This window comes from Colossoma macropomum, unplaced genomic scaffold (assembly GCF_904425465.1).
Source record: "Colossoma macropomum unplaced genomic scaffold, Colossoma_macropomum, whole genome shotgun sequence".
Classification (NCBI taxonomy): Eukaryota; Metazoa; Chordata; class Actinopteri; order Characiformes; family Serrasalmidae; genus Colossoma; species Colossoma macropomum.
Window position 1 is genome coordinate 30,566,241 of NW_023494786.1, and position 23,809 is coordinate 30,590,049.

A 23,809-nucleotide genomic window follows, 5' to 3' on the forward strand; every position below is an offset into this window, starting at 1 on the left:
AGAAGCTGAATTCAGCCTCGCAAAAAATCAAACGCTGAGAGACATTTTACAAGAAACTCTTCTACTTTTGCGAAAAAGTTTCCTGCCGGAGATGCGAGAAAAGCAGCTATAGATGAGCGAAAGTTTAAAGCAGAGCAAAGTAAGTCTGAGTTTTTATTTTTATTTTATTTTTTAGCCTATAGTAGGAATTTACAAGATGGTAAAATGGACATAAAATGTTGTGGCTCCCAAGGTGGTCTGACTTTTATTGAAAGGACAAAATTGCTCTTCTCAACATTTGGGTTGCCAACCCCTGGTATAACCAGTGCATTTTTCAGAATAATTCTGAATCATATCATCTGAAAATCTGAAACTTAAGTCAGTGCTCAGAGATTTACATTACTGGAGTCAGTGTGTCAGCATGGTGTACCTGGCAATGGCCCTCGATGCAGACACCTTTATAGACCCCGTCCCTGCAGAAGGTCCCATCACGAGCTGGAACCAAAAGCTGCCTCTCCCCTGTGGTGGTCGTGCACTGGAGGTCACACGGCTTGTTGGAAATGCTGATGTAATCATCTGGACAAGACATGACATCATTAATGCCGTTAAACTCTAGGCTTTGGAGGGCTCCGCTGGAGATAGAAGTTCCTCATTGTGTTATAGAAAGGCCCCTTTTGTTCCTCCGAGACCACAGGCTTCGGAAATAGCCTCAAACGCGCATCTGCGAGATATAAGCCTGGATCGGCTGGCCCGAAGCCATAAAAGCGGTACATCAGTGGAAGTTCTGTGTTTTGTAGCATAGCAAAATGGAGGAAAAGTCAGAAAAAGAACAGAGGAGAGCAAAGGGAAGATGAGAGCATCTGTGTTATGAAAGAAGGAAGATGGACAGAAGCAGAGGGCATGAGTAAAAAACCATAAAGAGGGTTTTTTTTTACCTGGGTAGAGGGGAACCCACTCGTAATGTTTCCTGCTGAAGGCTTTGGCGTTGAATTGGGAACACTGGTGCTGTTTGAAGCTGATTCTGCTGTTGGGGCACGGCTAGGCACGGATCCACACATCAATAAAGACGCAGCTCAGAGAGTAGGCAGCATGTCAAACAGCTTGCAGATATTACAGCCTTAAACTAACACGTGTGAGAATGTAGGGGCATGCCAGCTGGCTCTGGTGGAATATTCCACCCAGGCAATGCTTACGATTCACGTTATTTCTGCTTATCGTTTAATTATACACAGAAAGCCCCTACTTGGGAGATCTCAAATCACGTAAAATACTGGCGAGGACTGTGCCCTACCTGGTTTGTGCACAGCTGGTACTGCTTGGGCGATCCAATGCAGAAGGAACTGTTGATGTTGTGCGTGGTGGTGAGCCTAGAAAGAGACAATCACACTTATGAATCAACAAAAACTACCCAAATGCAGTTGAGTTGATCAGCCAAGACATGTTTGATGTCTGAAGTTTGCCGAAGTTTAGTTTTGCACTGGAGCTGTGAGGCTAATGAAGCTAACGTGTAACAGAGGTTTATGTGGCATCAAGCAAACTGCATGTTAAATCACCCCACACCTGCCTCATTACGTTTCTAATAGGTAGCAGTATTTTGTAAAGTATTATAAATCAATGACATTTGGGGAAAGAAGAACATTGTGTACATTTAATTTCTAATTGCTTTAATGAGACCATCAATGAGTACATTTACATGCACTCAATAATCCCACCATAATCGGATTTCTGCAGTTAATGTGGACACCATACTGCAATTTCTTAGATTGAAATAAGGCCTAGAAATCTGATTAAGAAATTCGATAAAGAGAGCTGGATTTTAGCTCAGTAATCAGATTTCTCAGTGCATGTGAACTCTTACTCTGATTTCTTTCGGATTTCTCAGTCTGCGCATGCATGAAAACAGAGCGGAAATAAGTAAGCAGTGCTGCTGCGGGGCAAAACACTTTTAGAGCAACGCTGAAACCGACTACATGCTGGATTTGAATATTCTCTTCTAAGTGTTGTCTGTTCATATTTTCAGGTAAAGTGGCACAATGTTTTTGAAAAAAAGTCGCGGTATGAAGGTTTACATCACGTTTTCGTCACGTCTTCTTCTGTGAGTTTACTGGCTGGTTGCAAAGCAGAAATCTGATTACTGCCTGAGTCATGTAGACCTGGAGTTTCCCCGTTATCTGATTACTCAAGTCCATGTAAACACGTTGATTACTGACAAAATCTGAACTTCATCAGTTATTGGATTATCAAGTGCATGTAAACGTACTTTATCAGTGAGTGCAGTCTGCACATGTGCGAAAACTGATGGTGGTACCGGAAATAAGAAAGCAGCGTCGCCACGAGACGCAGCGAAACGCCTTTGGATTTAAATATCCTTCGTCTTCTAGATGATGTAGGTTCATATTTTCAAGTAAGGTGGCGCAACATTTTTTTTTAAAAAGCCGCAGCATGATGATTTTACATTATGTTTACATCACATCTTCTTCTGTGAGTTTATTGGCTGGCTGAAAAGCAGAAATCTAATTACTGTCTGACTCTTGTAGACCTGGAGTTTCCCCATTATCTAATTACTCAAGCGCATGTAAACATGTTGATTCGATTACTGACAAAATCTGATTTACTTCAGTTAATCCTACTAGGATTTTGTGAATGTTATGGCTGCAATCAGAACGAGCTCACATACTACTTTGTTTAAAGTAGCCTGTTTCATTTTCAGGGATCCATTTAGGACACAAAGTGGATTTTTGTGGCTCACTAGTTCCAGAACTTTAGTATCAACAGTACTATAGAAGTAATCAGGGCTGCACAACATTTCGTTTGTTAATTACTACTGCAGTCTTGGCATCGGATAAAGGGCTGCAATACGCAAATAAGCCCTCCAACCAATCACAAAGTTTGTTTACTGCGTGTCCATCTGGACCGACCTCAGATCAAGCATTCACATGATCTAACTCGTTTAAATAATTATAAGCCAGTTCTTGATTTTTTTCCTGTCCATAAACTCACAATTGTGTTTTTTAATACACTGTAAGCCAAACTGCAATCGTGATATTTAACAGAATCTTATATCATATATTGTCTATATTGTGCAGCTCTACCAGCAATTGATCAATCCAGGAACTCAAAGCTGACGTCCACTGACATCCTCAACCTCTTTGTTAGCGCTGATGTTTGGCAGCACATGCTGTCTTTCATCACCCGGGATCAGACACACACTGCACGTCTCTCATGAATAACCTACCTGGCCTACAGATGTAGAACTTTCCCAGGCTTTTTCACAACTATCCTGCACCACCCCTTTCAGCCCACTCCAGATGTGTCTCCTCCTCATCTTTCTGCCTTACCACTGAGCCCCCCTCCCCAACAGACACAGGGGAGTGCTAATGGGGGCCAGCTGGCCTAGCTCAACATAAGCCCTTATCTGCAGAGGAATCTTCCCAAAATGGCTGGCCATTTGCTCTAAAAGGCATTTTATAAATATGTTTGTCATTCCGACCGGAATTGCCTGTGTCATGTGGGCCAGTGACCGGTAAATTCATGATCCTTCCACATGCCATTACTCAGCCTGAGCGGCTATTCTGGAGGACATAAGAAGCAAAATCTCCCCCTCTTTTCTCCCCTCTCCCTCTGGCGGGGGCTAAAGTGGTCTAATCCATGTTCTGCTTTTGAAATATAGGTGAATCTACAGCATGAAAACAAAAAAATTAAGAAAAATTAAGATTAACTCACAGAAATGTATACTTGACTAAATTATGACAAAACATTATTGACATAATTTGTGTACTGATCACGCAAGCCAGTGTTTCCAACACATAGGCTACACTTTATCCTCCCCAAACTACATTTTTTCCCATTTCAACAACATCCATTTTCCAGTTTATCACATTTTAACAAATTTCAAAGAAAAAAACATGTATTGTGGAATGTTTAACATTCCCTTTTGATGCCTTACTTGAATGCCCAAATAAGTAAACAAATGCTATGCTGAGCTTGGATAACACAGTCTGTTAAACACTGAGTGCGTTTACATGGATTTCTGCAGTTCTCTGATTATTCAAATGTTCATGTAAAGAGAAAAACTTTGATCTCTTAGATCGGAGTAAGGTCTAGAAATCCAATAAAGAGAGCTGGATTTTAGCTCAGTAATCAGATTTCTCAGTGCTTGTAAACTCTTACTCTGATTTCTTTCGGATTTCTCAGTCTGTGCATGTGTAAAAACAGACAGCGGTACCGGAAATAAGCGAGCAGCTGCGCCATGAGACGCAGCAAAACACTTTTGGAGCAACGCTGAAACCAAATACAGCCTTGATGAAATGAAGGATTTAAATATTCTTCATCTTCTAGATGATGTACGTTCATATTTTCAGGTAAAGTGACTCGATATTAAAAAAAAATAACAGCTGCAGCATGAAGTTTGAGTTTTACGCTACATTTACATCACGCCTTCTTCTGTGAGTTTATTGGCTGGTTGAAAAGCAGAAATCTGATTACTGTCTGACTCATGTAGACCCGGAGTTTCCCCATTATCTGATTACCCAAGAGCATGTTAACACTTTACTTTACACATTACTGACAAAATCTGATTTTCTGTAGTTATCGGATTATTAAGTGCACGTAAATGCACTCGTTTTCAAACCTCTGAGTATTTATAGCTACCCAAACCTTCTTATATTTGACTGTATTTTTGTTTATTTATATATATTTTAAGTGTTTTCACTGGAAAAAAACATTTACTGCCAAGATAAACAGTCAACTGTCTTGGCTATGAAGTATTAAGCTTGCACAGTACTGTTTTTGTATCACTTTTCAGTCATACATGTTAGAGTCTACTGAAAGTGGTAAATTACGCATTTTTAACGCTGTTATACACAGAAATTAGCTGACTTGATTGCAGTTTGTCTTGTAGTGTCTACATTTAACACTAACTAAACGCACTTTTGTGGGGTATCCAATTAACAAATAGCTCTGTTTTAGCTTTAGCTATAATTTTGTAATTTTGTTGTGTGCATTTTTCATATTTAGACTGTAGAAGGGCTGTATGATATTGATATAAAAATGTGATATTCAATAAAGATGTCAAATATTACAATGACGATAAGAGACCCAATAAATCATTATTAAAATAGTGTACCTTTGATGGGATGTGACCTGTTTTTTTTGTGGATGTCTAACCAGAAATCTAACTAACCTTTCCTTTATGTTTACATTTATGGCCTTTGGCTGATGCTCTTATCCAGAGCGACTCATAATTTAATCACTTTTACACAGGTACAGGTAAGCAAAGGTAGTGTTAGGAGTCTTGCCCAATGACTCTTATTGGTATAGTGTAGGACTGAACCCCAGTCTACAGAATGGAAGGCAGAGATGTTACCCACTACACTATACCAAGCTTTAAACACATAGCACAACATAAAATTAGAAAAGAATCGTTCACTATTGTGCCAAACAAAAAGAAATGCAATACTTACAGCTACTTAGACCTGCAAGCACATTTTTGTGCACTAAAAGCCCAAGAAACTATAAAGGCTACAAAAACTATATATGAATATATATTTATTTTTATAGAGATGCATGAGAACAAAAATATTTTTATTTATTTAGTTTAGTTATAAAGTATGTTTGCTGTGACAGTAGCCATTACAGTGTGAGAACAATCCTAATGTTTGATGCATTTTTGCATAGTAGTTCTGGATGGGGGAGTTTTTGAGTGTGCATTCTGTAATTGGCTATTTGGCCTAATGGTTAAGTCATTCATCACCCATGAGCAGAGCAAGGTTTAGTCCCAGTGTAGAGAAGCTCTCACTAGGCTTCTAATGGTTTGTGCTGACAATGTAATAAAGCTTCTCTGGCACTTCATCTATGAGGTAATTCGATCTGTTCTGTCACTGCAGCTCTAATCAAAGTGTTTATAGTAATAAAAATATGATTTATCATGCAGCCCTGATTTATAGCGGTAAAACACTGATGGTACTCAGTTGGTACACATGCTGTGACTATGATTTTCATTAGCTAACAATTTTAGTGATTTTATAATGATGCAAAAATATGACATCCCTATAAAATTATACATTATCATATATTCTAAATGTAAGACTAAGAACAAATCAAAAACGTGCATCAAATAACAGTAGAATATGCTGGTTCTACTTTTTTTTTCCTTGGTACGTTTTACCATGTTTTACAAATGAAAGTAAGAGTGAGGCTCTGTAATCATCTATAAGCATTTACCACCTTATGTTCAGTATTTGGTTACCCATAATAAAGCTGGGTTTGAGTGCAATTTTCATCAGGAAACTTCAGCTAATGTAATTTTCTTAACTGTCACTTTCCTTCTTCCTTTACTTCAACAAGCACGTAGGGCAGTAAATTGGACGCAGCTTTGGAAGCAAAACCCAGAATGAACCAGTTACGAAATCTGAGGCTGTTAATGCAGTTGGTAAAGTAAAAGGAAAGGGGGGGGGGCTCTCCACACTGAGTATTCAGGGCTATATAATCCCACATGAAATGCATTTTTTAACCTACAAGTTGATGGTGAGTGACGCTACCCAGGGTGAGGAGGGTTCAGAGCAGGGTCAATCTGACCTATCAAGCCTTTCACCAATAATTAGTGAGTGGAGTCCAAGGGGGTAGGGTTGGGGGAGGTGGGAGTAGAACTTCTTGTAGAAAACCCAACAGGATCACAATATTCATGTTGGGTTTGCTCAAATTTTGACATAATTTCTCAAATATCTGCCGGTTTCAAGTCAGATTCAGATTTTACATTTGGTTTTTCATAGCCACTTTTAAAGACACCTGGTCTGCACTTGGGCTTGCTCTATGCTCCTGCAATACCTTTAACCTGGCCAGCATGAGAACAACAAATTACATAAAGTTTATCCAGACTAATAACTTTTGGGATGCTGTTCAAAGGCACTTAACATTTAAAATTATTAACGGTATTTTGCGTGGCTCATAATTAGTCTTTTAATTTTTTATTACAGTCAGTTCAGTCAGAATTTTCTGGGCTACAGTCGGTTCAGACAGAATTTTGTTGGGCTACAGTCGGTTCAGACAGAATTTTGTTGGCTACAGTCGGTTCAGACAGAATTTTGTTGGGCTACAGTCGGTTCAGACAGAATTTTGTTGGGCTACAGTCGGTTCAGACAGAATTTTGTTGGCTACAGTCGGTTCAGACAGAATTTTGTTGGGCTACAGTCAGTTCAGACAGAATTTTGTTGGCTACAGTCGGTTCAGACAGAATTTTGTTGGCTACAGTCGGTTCAGACAGAATTTTGTTGGGTTACAGTCGGTTCAGACAGAATTTTGTTGGGCTACAGTCGGTTCAGACAGAATTTTGTTGGCTACAGTCGGTTCAGACAGAATTTTGTTGGGCTACAGTCAGTTCAGACAGAATTTTGTTGGCTACAGTCGGTTCAGACAGAATTTTGTTGGGCTACAGTCGGTTCAGACAGAATTTTATTGGGCTACAGTCAGTTCAGACAGAATTTTGTTGGGCTACAGTCGGTTTAGACAGAATTTTGTTGGGCTACAGTCGGTTTAGACAGAATTTTGTTGGGTTACAGTCGGTTTAGACAGAATTTTGTTGGCTACAGTCGGTTTAGACAGAATTTTGTTGGCTACAGTCAGTTCAGACAGAATTTTGTTGGCTACAGTCGGTTCAGACAGAATTTTGTTGGGCTACAGTCAGTTCAGACAGAATTTTGTTGGGCTACAGTCGGTTTAGACAGAATTTTGTTGGGTTACAGTCGGTTTAGACAGAATTTTGTTGGGTTACAGTCGGTTTCAGACAGAATTTTGTTGGCTACAGTCGGTTCAGACAGAATTTTGTTGGGCTACAGTCGGTTCAGACAGAATTTTGTTGGGCTACAGTCGGTTCAGACAGAATTTTGTTGGGCTACAGTCGGTTTAGACAGAATTTTGTTGGGTTACAGTCGGTTTAGACAGAATTTTGTTGGCTACAGTCGGTTCAGACAGAATTTTGTTGGGCTACAGTCGGTTCAGACAGAATTTTATTGGGCTACAGTCAGTTCAGACAGAATTTTGTTGGGCTACAGTCGGTTTAGACAGAATTTTGTTGGGCTACAGTCGGTTTAGACAGAATTTTGTTGGGTTACAGTCGGTTTAGACAGAATTTTGTTGGCTACAGTCGGTTTAGACAGAATTTTGTTGGCTACAGTCGGTTTAGACAGAATTTTGTTGGCTACAGTCAGTTCAGACAGAATTTTGTTGGCTACAGTCGGTTCAGACAGAATTTTGTTGGGCTACAGTCAGTTCAGACAGAATTTTGTTGGGCTACAGTCGGTTTAGACAGAATTTTGTTGGGTTACAGTCGGTTTAGACAGAATTTTGTTGGGTTACAGTCGGTTCAGACAGAATTTTGTTGGCTACAGTCGGTTCAGACAGAATTTTGTTGGGCTACAGTCGGTTCAGACAGAATTTTGTTGGGCTACAGTCGGTTCAGACAGAATTTTGTTGGCTACAGTCGGTTCAGACAGAATTTTATTGGGCTACAGTCGGGTTCAGACAGAATTTTCTGGGCTAAATTCGGTTCAGACAGAATGTTGTCAGCTATAGTCGGGTTCAGTTCGAATTAGCATATTTCTGATACACGACCATGCAACAATAAAAAATAACGGTCAGGTTGAAATGTGTTTTCATGGAAAAAAAACAGGGCCCTCCTTAAATTTGGCACTTGTCTCCTGGGTCTCATAAACGGTCACCTCTGTCTGGTAGAGGCTTGTAGGTGTTAGTTTTGCTGCTGGTAGTACCTTTGCTGCAGACAATGGCGCTCCTGGGAGCGGACCCCTCCTCCACAGGTCCAGCTGCAGGTGCTCCAGCTGCTCCATTCACCCCACCACTGGGCCACTTCTTCCGGCTGGACCTCCGCCCTCCCTTCACTGCTGTCCTGACAGAGGCAGAGACACGTTGCTTCGCTGCTGCACAAGCATGCTGCACACGTACTATGCTATGCTATGCTATATAAATTACAGGCCCATCAAAGCAAGTAGTGATTTTTTTTACATTTCAAAAATGTTTTATAATAAAGTCGATTCACCAACAACAAATACATCATCTAATTTAACCGAAGAAATTTGTTTTAGAATATTCTATTGCAGTGCTGGGCTGTAACTCTATTACTGTTACATATCATACAGGCAAAACCTTAAAAGTCCCATTCACTGCACGGTTTTTAATTCTTCACAGGATCCTAAAATGCTTTCAGAAGCACCTGTATGGACGAATCAGGGGGATACAATTAGGGTTGCAATAAAACTTTGTAGGAGAGTCACCAGGAGCAAAAATCATTAACAATGAACTAGTACACACACTATTGCTGCACACACTCAGTCGAGCCTTTCATTTAAAAAATACTCTTGAAAAATTTGGCACATCCATGCTTCTTTTCACAAAGTTGAGGTTCAAGCAAGGTCATGTTCAGTGGCTACAAGTGGCATCTGTGGGTCTCTGCTAATTCGTATATGTGGTTTGGTTCAAAAGCGTGTGAAAAATATTAAAACTTCCACTGTTGCTCTTCCCACCCACCCCCTCAACTGGACCTGAAAGAGGAAAGTTAAAGAAATCGCATGTTTACTGTACAATAAATCCACCACAGTGGGCCTTATTGTGAGATGCAGCAGCAGCTGGCAGAGGCTTTTGGCTCCAAACTGCTTTGCTAATGAGAGAGTTTACGATTCTGGAGAATCTTCAGACAGAAAGGAACTCCCTCCGCGCCTATGAAGGGCATCCACAAACAAAAGTCAAAGCCCATATGTGTGAAGCATCACAGAAAAGTGCTGATGCTTTGCCTATTTAATTCTATTCATTAGGGTCTTAAAGCATTAACTGATCCCAGACCAAACTAAAGCTTCATACATGCGAGACTCAAAGACTGTCCAGTTGTTTCCAGTCACAGTCAAAGCAGTTACTGTAGTCTTCATTTGAATATGATTTGAATTTCCATTTGCTATTGACCCATTGAGTAACCTCTTCGCATAGGCCCTCTAGTGGTGCAGATGCCGGTGGTCTGCACTTTAAGTGAATGCTTCTGACTTATTAAACCATGTGCTCTGGTGGCTTGTGATGTAAAGGACTTTATGTGAGTTGAGGAAGCAGTGATAAGTCAGAGTTGCAGCACACAAGCCTGCCTCAGCCTTTGCTGCAAGGCTTGAGCCAAATAAGATAAGATAATCCTTTATTAGTCCCACAACAGGGACAGTTTACAGTGCTACATTTACGGCATCTGGCAGATGCTTTTATCCAGCACGACTAACAATTTGATCATTTTACACAGGTAGGTGAAGGCAGTGTTAGGAGTCTTGCCCAAGGACTCTTATTGGTATAGGGTGTTTGCCCAGGCGGGGATTGAACTCCAGTCTACAGCGTAGAAGGCAGAGGTGTTACCTACTACACTATACCAACCACTACAACAGCAAAGGGATAGCAAGGCTGCTTTTTGTGTCTTTTTTTTGCTCTTATTAGATCATCAACTGTTAACAGCTACACGCCATGATCGGATGATAATATAATGCATACGATCTCACAAGTCCAGTTGCACCAGCTGATCAAAAGTTCAATCGTAGGCTAGTTTAAAAGTAAACTGCCACTACATTTAGGTTTATGAGCTACTAGAACTTACCCAGTTGTACCAAGTAACGTAGTTTCAACGTAGCTTTAAAATTCACACATACCCTATAGTCAGTTAAAATGGCTGGACGATTTGATCGATGGGAAAGCTTGCAAGAAAACGAAATACGTCTCGGTTTGCATCGGTAATCACTTCTCCAGGATAGATTACACCAGTTTTCATCGATCGGAGACTGAAAAGATCACAGACCTCCTAGCCGCAGATCTGCAACACAACACAGACCGTAACGGAGCCCTGAGTCCTGCTTTGTGTCCGGCACTGAGATATTTTTCTAGAGGGTCATTCCAAAACCTGGCGGGCGACTCTGTTCAAGTACACAAGTCAACAGTGTTCAGAGTAATAAGAGCAGCTACATCAGTGTTCACTGTGTGTGACACTGACCTTATTATCATACAATACATATATATATATATATATATATATATATATATATATATATATATATATATCGCTGTTGTTGGAAGAAAACCTTGTATCTCCAAAATGGTAACTTTACAGGACAAGGAAAAAACACACTTTACTTTTAATGGAGGTCAATGGAACCAGACGTCTTTCCAAGTAATTTTGGGACACTTCTTTTGGTCCATTATTCATGAGATTTACATATAATGTAAAGGGCAACAAGCATTTTCAAATGATGTCAAAAACTGAAAAATGGAGATACAAGGTTTTCTTCCAAGAACAGCGATATACCTAACACAGCTAACGCTACCCTTCTGTCATCCAGCAGATGCAAACAGCAATTAAAAGTTACATTAGCTGTAGGTTCACTAACATTACCGACCGCTTATTGATGTACCGTTCAAATATTGTGCACAAGAGCCCAGTTTGAACATCGGAAACATTTCAGCAGCAGAACTGAATAAACACTGTTTATGTTTATGTTGGGTAGAGTTACTGATTGGCTGCAGAGAGTGAAAACGTCATTCTGTGCGACAGGATTTTAATCTACAATCACTTTTTATGCTCAACAAGTTAAAATGTACCGTAAGTGTCTGTGGTGCAACCGAAATTCTGTGTGTTGCTAGTTTTAAACGAACTACTCTCAACGTAAGGGTTAGGACGGACTTTACACCACAACTTTCGGTCGAACTTGCGTTCAGCTGGTGCAACTGGCTGCCGACCCTGGGAAAATATTTTGCATAGCACAATAGAGTAACGCTTAAAATAACAAAATTGAATAGACAAAAAAACTACTTCACCTAGCACACGGTCACTTCCCCACTCACCGCTTATTCAGCACGGTCTGCTGTTCTCTCCCCATCTGACGTCATGTTTATTTTAACTGTAAGGCACGCGAACACACAAAAACACACCTCCTGGTAACTTTCTAGGTAACGTTATTTCTGTGGCACATGCACTTGCTTTTTTCCACCCTGCCACAATCTGCGCATTACGGTTACGGGACTGGCTGCAGTGTAATTATGAATACGGTATATAAAAAGAAAAGCATATAAAAGCTGAAAAGTGACTTTCAATAATCTACAACACACAGAAAATATAACTTAATATTTGTCGACTTAAATGCTTGGCAGACAAGCAAGCTAGCAAAATTATTTAACAGTAAGCTAACATTATTAACGTTAAATATTTTCCCAGGGTTGGCAGATCTGCATTAACTCAAACCACAATTTCATCTTTCCACAACCACCCCAGCTTGTTTACCTTTGCAAAGGAGGTAAAGCCAGTGAGGAGGTGGGATCGCGAGAAATAAAGACCATTTCGTGTTGCTGTCGATTTGCAGTCTCTTGAAATGACTGACATTATGAATTTGACATCCCGGGGGAATGAACCCACCGCTATGATTGATCGAACTCTTCTTCCTCTCTTGTTTTTCAGAAGGCTAGATGCTGCTGCCTCTTGCTGTTAGACTTGAGTACTGAACTGAACTCACAAGTGTTACCAGATTTTTGTGTAGACAAATCGTATCAGCATAATCACATGGCAAAACATGCACCTGCTACTCAAAATGCGTAAAGGTTGGCAGGTCTGCAAGCCTATTTGTGAGTATTGTCAATGGTGTCACACCTAGTGTGGTCATTTCTGAAGATGCTGAGCATAACATTCAGTGTTTCAGTGTTTCAGCCACACTCATTGCTAACAGGTGGATAAAATGAAGCGCATAGCCTTTCAGTCTTGATAGACAAACACTGGTAGAATGGGTCGTACTGATGAGCTCTGTAAAGCACGCTGCCACTGGACTGGAGCAGTGGAAATAAATTCAGTGGAGTGACGAATCACACTTCTCTATCTGTAAGTCTGATGGACGAGTCTGGGTTTGGCGAATGCCAGGAGAACGTTACCTGCCTGACTGCACTGTGCCAACTGTTTGGTGGAGGAGGGATGATGATATGGGGTTGTTTTTCAGGGGTTGACCTAGAACCTTTAGTTCCAGTGAAGGGAAATCTTAATGCTTCAGCAAATCAAGACATTTTGGACAGTTCTATGCTTCCAACTTTGTGGGAACAGTTTGGAGAAGAGCCTTTTCTGTTCCAGCATGACTGAACCCCAGTGCTCAAAGCAGCTCCATAAAGGCCTGACTGGGTGAGTTTGGTGCGGAAGAACTTGACTGGCCCTCACAGATCCCTGACCTCAACCCCACTGAACACCTTTGAGATGAACTAGAATGGAGTTTGGGAGCCAGACCCTCTCGTCCAACATCGTCTGACCTCAGAAATGCTTTTCTGGATGAATGGGCAAAAAAATTCCCACAGACACTCAAAAATACTGTAGAAGCTTCCCAGAAGGGTGGAAGCTGTTACAGCTGCAAAGGGGGACCAAGTCCATATTAATGCCTATGGATTTTGAATGGGATTTTCATTAAAGCTCCTGTAGGTGTAATGCGTAGGTGTCTCAATACTTTTGTCCATATAGTGCCTCTGTTCAATCAGAACAATACAAGGCGAGTGAAATCTTTTCTTATATATTTAACACTCCATGATAGGGCTGGGCGATAAAACGATAACGTTAAGTATCGCGATATAACTTTTCCTCGATAGAGCGATAAGACAGGTTCGATAAATGTTCGATATAATACACCATTCTCACACTTCCACGTTTTAGCGAAAGCCCTGGTGGTGCTTTCTCCTGCAAGGAAAGCGACACTACTCTGCTGTCGCCAGGAGAGGGCGCACTTCCGAATTTTTCGACTTGATTAGAGAGGGAGGGGGCCACGAGTAAAAAAAGGGTCGCCAAATATACTTTAGCAACGGCTGAAACGCGGAGTTATACATTCCCTGTTTGAGTGGAGCGACCGGCGATCTGTTCTCCTGTGACCGAGTGTGAGTGACGAGGTCAGTGGTGTAACTGTACTGACCTACAGCGAACTCACCTCTTTCCGTGCATCCTAACAACTTCAGCGGTGTTAAATCACGTCTGCAGCGCCGTGTTACAGCGCCAAACCGTCGTATTTTAGTATTAGTGCATTCTCGAGCAACGAAAGTGAAAGAAAGAAGTGGATCATGTTCGAAAGTAAACTGAGGAAGCTGTGAGGCGTTGGAGAGCGGGAGAGCGCTGTCTTTCCAGGCTAGCTGTTTTTAGCTGCTGGCTAACTTGAAGCAGCGCTCCGGCAAAACACGGTGAATTGATGATACTGTAGATCAAACAAGACACAAAATCACCGCTTTCAGTTTAAACATGCCTAAAAGGAGGACTCTGTGACTGGTGTGAGAGATTCACACTGCAGATAATGCTTTTACACAGCGAGCGTCAGATATACTGCGGTTCACCCCTTAAACTACTACGATAGTATAGAGAAACCCAGTCGTCTAGCTGGTGTCTGAATACTGTGATCTGCTCTGACATGGATGTGGTAGGAGTGACCGCAGTGACCTCCCGAACCGAGCTGACGTTGAGAAACTAAAGAGTTTAGCACTGTTGTTGGCCACTTGTTTAGCGTTTGTAGCGGGGTAGCCGAGCGCTCGACACCAGACCGCTAAAATAATCTGTTTTCTTTCTTAAATCATGATTATTACAAAAATTGCAGCTGTGCTTTTCCAGCTGATAAACAGCTCAGAAACTTTCTCCCACTCTTCCATGACAGATTAGTGAAATGTTCCACTGTTTGCCGAGTGTTTGTCATGATCGGACCATAAGTGATAGTTTAAAACCACAGTTAACCACCCAGGAGCAAAATCAGCCTTCAAACGTGAAAGAAATCATGATTTGACATTTATCGCGATATGTATCGATATCGAACGATATGAATTTTGTTTATTGTGATAACGTTTTTGGCCATATCGCCCAGCTCTACTTCATGATAATGAATTTTTGGCTTTGTTAAATCATTTTTTATTCAACAATCGGTGCGATTAACCATTGTTCCCTCTAAACAAAGAGATGAAACAAATACAACATTGCATACAACAGTAAATTTACCAAATGCATTATAACAGGTGTACCAACTAAATTATAACTACAACTATAAATCAAATGATATTAAGTGCATTTGTAGGGTACATATTACAAACACAGAGGGAAAGACTGGTTTAGTTCCTTGACTCTGAGACTCTGTGACTACTTTACTGAGTTATTACTTCACTGAGTAGCTCGTGGTGATAAATGCCAAAGATAACCTGTAGTAGGACGGCTGAAATGTAAACTCAATCAGTGAGTTTCAAAACAACACCTCTCTTGTAGAGAGACCAGCGGCTCCTCAGTGACACTCCGGAGCCTTATAGAGGCACAGCACAGCGCAGGCTTCGGCAGCGAACAGCTGTGCTGAGGGAAGCATGTTCTGAAGGGTTTGCCTCAGGTGAAGAGGGTGAAATCCTTTTAGAGCTTGAGGAAAGATGAGATACGGCCCGGGAGAAACACGGCACAGTGGGAGAGAGAACAGAGAAAAGAGAACAGGCTGCAGAGAGAGAGAGGGAGAGAGGGACAAGGGGGAGAGTGGGAGAAACTGTGAGAAAGAGACAAAAAGAGAAGAAGAGGGAGAGAGAAAAACAGAGGAACGGAGAGAAACAATGGAAGTGTGAATAGATGAATAGAGAATAGTGAAATAGAGAGAAACAGAGGAATAGAGAAAAAGAAATGGAGAGAAATAGAGGAATAGAGAAATACAGGAATAGAGAAGAGAGAAATACAGAGAAATAGAGAAATGGTCAATAGAGAAATAGAGAGAAACAGAGACAAAGAGAGGAATAGAGAAATAGAGAGAAACAGAGGAATACAAAATACAGAAATAGAGACAATAGACAGAAAAGAGAAAAAGAACAGAAAAATAGAAAGAGATAGAGGAATGGTGAATAGAGAAACAGAGGAACAGAGAAAAGAGAAATAGAGGAATAGAGAAAATAGAAATAGAGAGAAATAAAGGAATAGAGAATTGAGAAATAGAGAGAAATAGAGGAATAGAGAAATAGAGAAATAGTGAGAAATAGAGGAATACAGAAAAGAGAAACAGAGAGAAATAGAGGAATAGAGAAAAGAGAATAGAGAAATAAAGGAATAGAGAATCAAGAAATAGAGAAATAGAGAAATAGAGAAAAGAGAAAAGAGAAATAGAGAGAAATAGAGAGAAATAGAGGAATAGAGAAAATAGAAATAGAGAAATAAAGGAATAGAGAATCGAGAAATAGAGAGAAATAGAGGAATAGACAAAAAGAGAAAAATAGAAGAATACAGAATAGAGAAAGAGAGAGAAATAGAGTAAGAGAGAAATAGAGAGGAACTGAGAAATACAGAGTAGAGAAATTGAGAAATAGAGAGAATATAGGAACAGAGAACAGAGAAATATAGAGAAATAAAGGAATAGAGAATAGAGAAAAAGAGAGAAATAGAGGAATAGAGAACAGAGAAACTGAGATAAACAGAGGAATAGAGAACAGAGAAATGGAGAGAAATAGAGGAAAAGAGAACACAGAAATAGAGAGACAGAGAATAGAGAAAGCGAGAGAAACCGTGAGGAAGTGAGAGAGAGTAAGAGTGAGAGAAGCTGTGAGAAACAAAGAAAAAGAGGGGGTGAGAGAGAGAAAGAGAGAAAACTATGCCAGGACTTCTGGGCTCAAACTCTCAGCAGAACTACAGAACTCATGACGACTGGCTGTGGACCCTCCTGTAGACCCCCTCGCTCTGAGAAAGGCAGAGAGGTTAAAGCAGAGCGTTAGAAAGCCAGAGCCACAAGAGACGAGCAGAGCCAGAGCCAGAGAGAGGGAGAGAGGGAGAGAGAGAGGTGAAGGAGAAGGCGCTGAAAGAAAATGAAGGAAGGAAAAACGGAGACAGGGGCGGCTGGAGGCCCCAAACGGCCGGGGCAGATGAAAGGGCCAGCGGCTGCAGGCAAATTACACCGACTCCTGTTGTCTAGACAGCAGGATAATCACTCCACCCTGCAGCGTGCGTCAGTGCACTTTAACAGCAGCCAGGCACAGCATCACACACACCTCCTCAAACTCAGCATACAGCACGGTGAACAGCCGTTAGTGCTGAGAGCCGGTAGCAGGTCAGAGAGCAGGTCAGAACGAACCTTTTCAGGTGCTAATTATCACCAGCGATAACCAGTGAGATTCAGCGTTAGTTATCGCTCACGCAGAGCTCATTAAAACCAGCAGAGACATTCGGCTGTTGAATTAGGGCTGGGCAATATGACAACATATATCGTTATTGTGATAAATTATGTCACAACAGAATACAATACGCGTTCCTGAACATATTGTGGATACTGTCAGTACTTGAACACTGACCAACTGGATATTTCATTATAAAGAGAGCAAAATTAGTCCCATTTAACTGTATTTAGTGCAGCGCAGTGCCTAATATTGATAAAAATCATTGTATTTCACATGTTTTTGTAATGTAGTGCTACTAGTTCTTCTTTATCTGTTTTTTAACTGACCAGATGTCTGAAAAAATAAATATCGTGACATATCGTGTATCATGAAAATTTCTTGAAGTAACGCGATATTTTATTTTTGCGATATCGGCCACCTCTACCACGTACACACCCAGTTACTTCCAAAAAGAAAATGTTTTATATTGATAAAAATAAACATAACACAGTGTCGCGGATGTGATGCCTCATTCTTTTTCTCCTTTAGTCATCTACACAACCTAAATCAGTGACATGCACTCAATAATCTGATCATAATCGGATTTCTGCAGTTATCTGATTATTCAAATGTTCATGTAAACAGCATACCCTGATTTCTTAGATTGGAGTAAGGTTTAGAAATCTGATTAAGAAATCTGATAAAGAGAGCTGGATTTTAGCTCAGTAATCAGATTTCTCAGTGCATGTGAACTCTTACTCTGATTTCTTTCGGATTTCTCAGTCTGCGCATGTGCGAAAACAGATGACGGTACCGGAAATCAGAAAGCAGCGTCACCACGAGACGCAGCGAAACGCTTTTGGAGCGACGCTAAAACCGACTACATTCTTGTTCGGAATTAAGGATTTAAATATTCTTCATCTTCTAGATGATGTCTGTTCATATTTTCAGGTAAAGTGCCGCAATGTTTAAAAAAATAACAGCTGCGGGATGAAGTTTTACTTTACATCACGCCACGTCTTCTTCTGTGAGTTTACTGGCTGGTTGAAAGCAGAAATCTGGTTACTAACTGATTCATGTAGACCTGGAGTTTCCCCATTGTCTGATTACTCAAGTGCATGTAAACGTGTTGATCGGATTACTGATAAAATCTGATTTTCTGCAGTTATCGGATAATTAAGTGCACGTAAACACACTCAGTGTTTCTCCACCCTGGTCCTGGAGGCCCACTGCCATGCACATTTTGTGCTTTTCCTGCTTTAACACACCCACTTTAACACAATAATGGGCTGTTAATGAGCTGATCAGTTGGATTAGGTGTGTTGGGAGCAGGGAAAAGACCAAAAAGTGGAGGCAGTGGGCCTCCAGCACCAGGATTGAGAAACACTGGCATAAATCTTCTTCAACCCCTTAAAATCCCAGGATCATTACATAGTAAGTCTTATTATTCAGTAACTACAGGGACTTCAATGCAAAGTGGCTGAGCTATTCTTAGGTTATAGAATTGTGTAATAAAGCTTTGGGCCTGCTGACAGGCATTGGCCATTTAATGGGTTAAAATAAGCCTTTCTCTCATGGGTTGTTTCAGACTGGTGGGAAACACTGTATTATGATGTAAATTTGATGAAAAGCTATTTTGTTTTGTAGAAAGAAACATCTTTTGCAATAGATTAATATAATTAAATGTGAATGTAAATCATTATGCAACTATTTAATTCATTATTATAGCAAAATGAGAAGTGAGGCCCTTTACACACTCAGTTATGTATGTCCAGTTCTTCATTAAAGGCAGCACAATCACAGATTAGGCTTATACCTCCACAAATGCCCTAATACCCACATTAAAATGTACATTATGCATGTTTACTATACTCTCGGCTAGAAAATTCAGGGTTAGCCCTGGGGCGTCCAGGGTGCAATGCCTGAACGGGACTTTAAACATAAAGCAACCTTTGGTTGCTGTCTTTTATTGACATGAGCGCGCACTGTTACATTTGTTTACCATTTACGCTCTGCGGAACTTCTATACGAGTTAAGCAGTTAACAGGGGAAAACACAGTGTTATAAAGTGGTTATAAAAGGGTTATAAAATGCATAATGTTCTGCAGACCCACTCTCCAAAGCTCAAATAACTGAGACAGAGCCACTCACCCCCCCCCCACCCCACCAACCCCCCACCCCACCAACCCCCCACTTAAGCAGGGACCTTACGCTTGTCCAAACAAGAGTTTGCATGCCCATATGTTTTGTGTCCGAATCCCCTTTGGATGTTTAGATGTGAAATAGACAAAAGCCTCTTCGGCCAGATACTTTCTAATGCACCACCAAGCTCTTAACCCCAGGGACCCCCACCCGCCCCCATACCCCACTGGAGTCCACAAAACAGCCTTAGTTTGGAAAAGAGGCACTAAAAGGTCTCCGCAGACTGCTTCTTCCAGTTTAGTCTGCTGATGCTTGGACAAGGTGCCTGTCAGAGCGGGGTCAGGATGGGAACCAGTCACACACGCTGAGCAGCTCCTTCACCCCCAAGTAATGACTGCGGAGTCAAACTCATAGAAGTTAAGTTACAAACACCGTTTTCTCCTCTTTTTTCCTCCTGCAGTGATTCAGTGCGCAGCCCTGCTCGCTTTAGCCTCATTAGTTTCAGACCCTGTGCTCTCTAACAACTTCCACGGAGACAAAAAGGCTCCAGCTGGGCTTTGATCTGCAGGGGCTACAGAGGGCAAACTCGGCGCAAAGAAAAGAGAGAGAGAGGGGGAACGAGAGCAGCCGCGTTTGGCTAAACCCAGTAACCCAGCATGCCCCTTGCTGATCACGCTTTCTCAGAGAAATGCAATGCGACGTTTGCAGCTATGCACGTGAATCGCACGTGGAGGGAATGAAAGCTGGTCGCGCGCTGGAGAAAGTTTCTTACCTTAAGGCTGGCCGCCGCGCGCAGGATCCAGGCGCTGAGCAGCAGTGTACGTGTGAAGCAGCGCAGCATGGCTCAGCGGCAGAGACACGGACAGCTGCTGCAGCCCTAATGCCGCGCAGACCCGGCGGAGGGAGGGAGGAGGCACCGACCTGCAGGAGCGCGGGGAGGCGGGGCGGACAGGGGGCGGGGCGTTCCGGAGCGAGGGGCGGGGGGCGGAGCGTGCGGTTTGATTGGCAGCGAAGAGCTCAGAAGCGTCACGGGCCGGAAATGGTACACTCTTAAAAAAAGATGGCTCTTTAGCAAAGGGATTGGGTCTATTTAGAACCATGAGTTCTATATAGAACCATTTCCATGCTTAAATCGTTCTTCAGACTGATGGAGAATGTAAGGTGGTTCTATATAGAACCTTATTGTGTCACACTGGTGCACTACAGTGGTACACTCTTAAAAAAGATGGTTCTTCAAGGGTTCTTTAGTAAAGGGAATGGGTCTATTTAGAACCATGAGTTCTATATAGAACCATTTCCATGCTTAAATCGTTCTTCAGACTGATGGAGAATGTAATGTGGTTCTATATAGAACCTTATTGTTTCATACTGGTACACTACAATGGTACACTCTTAAAAACGATGGCTCTTCAAGGGTTCTTTAGCAAAGGGAATGGTTCTGTTTAGAGCCATGAGTTCTTTTTAGGACCACTTCCATGCTTAAATGGACCTATATAGAACCTTTTTGAAAACTGTTCCACACTGGTACACTACAATGGTACACTCTTAAAAAGATGGCTCTTTGGCAAAGGGATTGGGTGTATTTAGAACCATGAGTTCTATATGGGACCTTTTTTGAAAACTGTTCCACACGTACACTACAATGGTACACTCTTAAAAAAGATGGCTGTTCAAGTGTTCTTTAGCAAAGAAAATGGTTCTGTGTAGAACCATGGACACTCAAAGAACCATTTACGTGTTTAAATGGTTCTTCAGATTGATGGAGAATGCTTTGTGTTTGGTTCTATGTAGAACCTTTTTGAAAACTGTTCTACACTCTTGAAAAAAATGGTTTTTCAAGGGTTTTTTTAATAAAGAAAATGGTTCTATATAGACTCTTGAACACTCACAGAACCCTTTACATGATTAAAGGGTTCCTTGCATCGTGAAATGGTTCTTCAGATTGATTGAGAATGTGTTGTATATGGTTCTGTATAGAACCTTTTTGAAAACTGATACACTCTTTAGCAAAGGGAATGGTTCTTTTTAGAGCCATGAGTTCTAAACAGAATCATTTCCATGCTTAAATGGCTCCTTAGATTGATAGAGAATGTGTTGTATAGGGTTCTGCATAGAATCTTTTTGAAAATTGTTCTATCTTCTTAAAAAAGATGGTTCTTCAAGGCTTCTTTAGCAAAGGTGAAAGGTTCTATTTAGAACCATGAGTTCTATACAGAACCATTTCCATGCTAAAGTGGATCTTCAGATTGATAGAGAACATGTTGTGTATGGTTCTATTTAGAACCTTTATCAAAATTGTTCTACACTCTTAAAATAGACGGTTCTTTAAGCATTTTTTAGTGAAGAAAACGGTTCTATATAAAATCTTGAACACTCAAAGAACGCTTTACACAATTCTTTGGGGTTCTTTGCATCATGAAATTCTTCAGATTGACTGAGAATGTGTTGTATACGGTTCTATACAGAACTTTTTTGAAAATTTTTACACACTGGTACACTACAAACATACATTCTTAAAAAAGATGGTTCTTCAAGCGTTCTTTAGCAAAGAGAATGGTTCTTTTTAGAGCCATGAGTTCTATACAGAACCATTTCCATGCTTAAATGGTTCCTCATATTGATAGAGAATGTGTGGAATAGGGTTCTACATAGAACCTTTTTGAAAATCGTTCTACCCTCTTAAAAAAAGATGGCTCTTCAAGGGTTGTTTAGCAAAGGGAAAGGTTCTATTTAGAAACATGAGTTCTACATAGAACCATGTCCCTGCTTTAATGGTTCTTCAGATTGATAGAGAATGTATTGTACATGGTTCTACACAGAACCTTTTTGAAAATCGTTCTACCCTCTTAAAAAAAGATGGCCCTTCGAGGGTTGTTTAGCAAAGGGAAAGGTTCTATTTAGAAACATGAGTTCTACATAGAACCAGCGAATGAGCGGAGTTCGTTACTCTGACGTAGTAACAAGCTGCTTGTTAAGGAACTATAATTTGGTGAAGGAACTGCGAACATTAAAACATATTAAACGCCGCGTTCACGACCCAGTTTATTAATTTATTACTGTATTTATTTAACTGTTGTATTAAAGCAATAGAACACTCGAGGAGAGTTATCGCCAATAACATCACGGCTGTGATGATCTACGGCGACCAAATCACAGCCGTGATGTTATTCCGCCATAACACACTCCCTCTCGTGTTCTATTGCTTAAAAGTAACTAGAGCTGCAGCACTGTTCTGCCTCAGGGTGGCGCTGTAGCAAATTGGTTCATTCGGTCCTTCATAGCCTAGGAACTGTAACTAGGCCCAGGATACCACTGAAAACCTTTACAGTGTGTCACAGCAAATCTGTAAATCTGAAAACCTGCCCAGTTTCACAAGAGTTTGGTGGGAAGAGTGATGAAAGTTATCACCCATTCCTAAAACCAGAGACAAAACAGGAGAACAAAAGAAGAAATGCTGAACCAAACATTTTGTCACCCATAAAACTACACACTTAAAAATGGTTCTTAGAGGGTTCTTCAGTAAAGAAAATGCTTCTATTTAACACTATGAACACTCAAAGAACCCTTCGCATGATTAAAGGTTTCTTCGCATCGTAAAATAGTCCTTCAGATTGATGGAGAACGTGCTGTAGATGGTTCTACAAAGAACCTTTTCGAAAAGGGTTCAAAACGGGTTTGTCTATTTTTACAGCACATTCTCCATCATTGTGAAGAACCCTTTGATGACACAAAGAACCCTTTAATCATGCAAAGGGTTCTTTGATCATGGTTTTACCGAGAACCATTTTCTTCACTAAAGAACCCACGAGGAACCATCATTTTTAAGAGTGTGGCATTAGTGACGCTATGGTGAGTGAGTTATGCCGGAGTAACCAGCCAACCTGGGACCCCTAAATACCAGGGGGTATTTCACAAACTGGTTCTAGCTACCAAAAAGCCTTCTGCTATTTTTACGCTGTCAAGCTTGTAACAATAGCAGAACCCTTTTTGGTGCTAAATAGAGCCAGGTTCTATACAAAAGCATTGTCTTTACTAAAGAACCTTTGAAGAACCACCTTTTAAAGAGCTTACTGAAGACAGGCCTGAGAAAAAACACAGTAAAATGTATGAATATTGAGCAAGTTCTGGGCTCAGATTAGTTCACCAACCAAAGATGTCCAGAGAATACTGGTCAGAAACTGATGATGGTGAAGGGCCAGAGAATAAAATGTGAGCAGTAACACCCACTAACCTGCCGCTACCATGTTGGTGCTGCCGCTGTACTGTTGACGTGGGCGTCACTTCATGCTGAGAAGAGCTGAAGACAAGGATAAAGTGGAAAAAGTGTCAAACGCTACACGCAAACATGTTCACAATGACAGTCCTGTTACAAAAATAGCTCTGGCCACATGAATAAACGTCCAATGATGTAACAATATTTTTTGTTATTGTTGGTGTGATATTCATGAAGAACTTGGAAATATGGAAATAAATGTTTTTCCGGAGAGATGTGTGTGCAGATTAATGTCCAAGATTCATTTGACTTTTAAAGAGAATATTTTTTTTCAGTTATGATGTTTTTGTT

General features: G+C 40.9%; 1 protein-coding gene across 1 annotated transcript in view; it reads right to left on the minus strand.

Moving 5' to 3' along the window:
- The window catches only part of si:ch211-267e7.3 (ADAMTS-like protein 2), a 48,034-nt gene extending 27,914 nt beyond the window's left edge, over positions 1-20,120 (minus strand). The window contains exons 1-5 of the mRNA XM_036565308.1: positions 20,018-20,120; positions 8,742-8,878; positions 1,271-1,346; positions 915-1,017; positions 410-555 (exon numbers count right to left, since the gene is read on the minus strand). Of these exons, the coding sequence (XP_036421201.1) occupies positions 410-555; positions 915-1,017; positions 1,271-1,346; positions 8,742-8,878; positions 20,018-20,086 (531 nt within the window). The 5' untranslated portion in view covers positions 20,087-20,120. The remainder of the gene's footprint in view (positions 1-409; positions 556-914; positions 1,018-1,270; positions 1,347-8,741; positions 8,879-20,017) is intronic.
- Between the last annotated feature and the right edge of the window lie 3,689 nt (positions 20,121-23,809).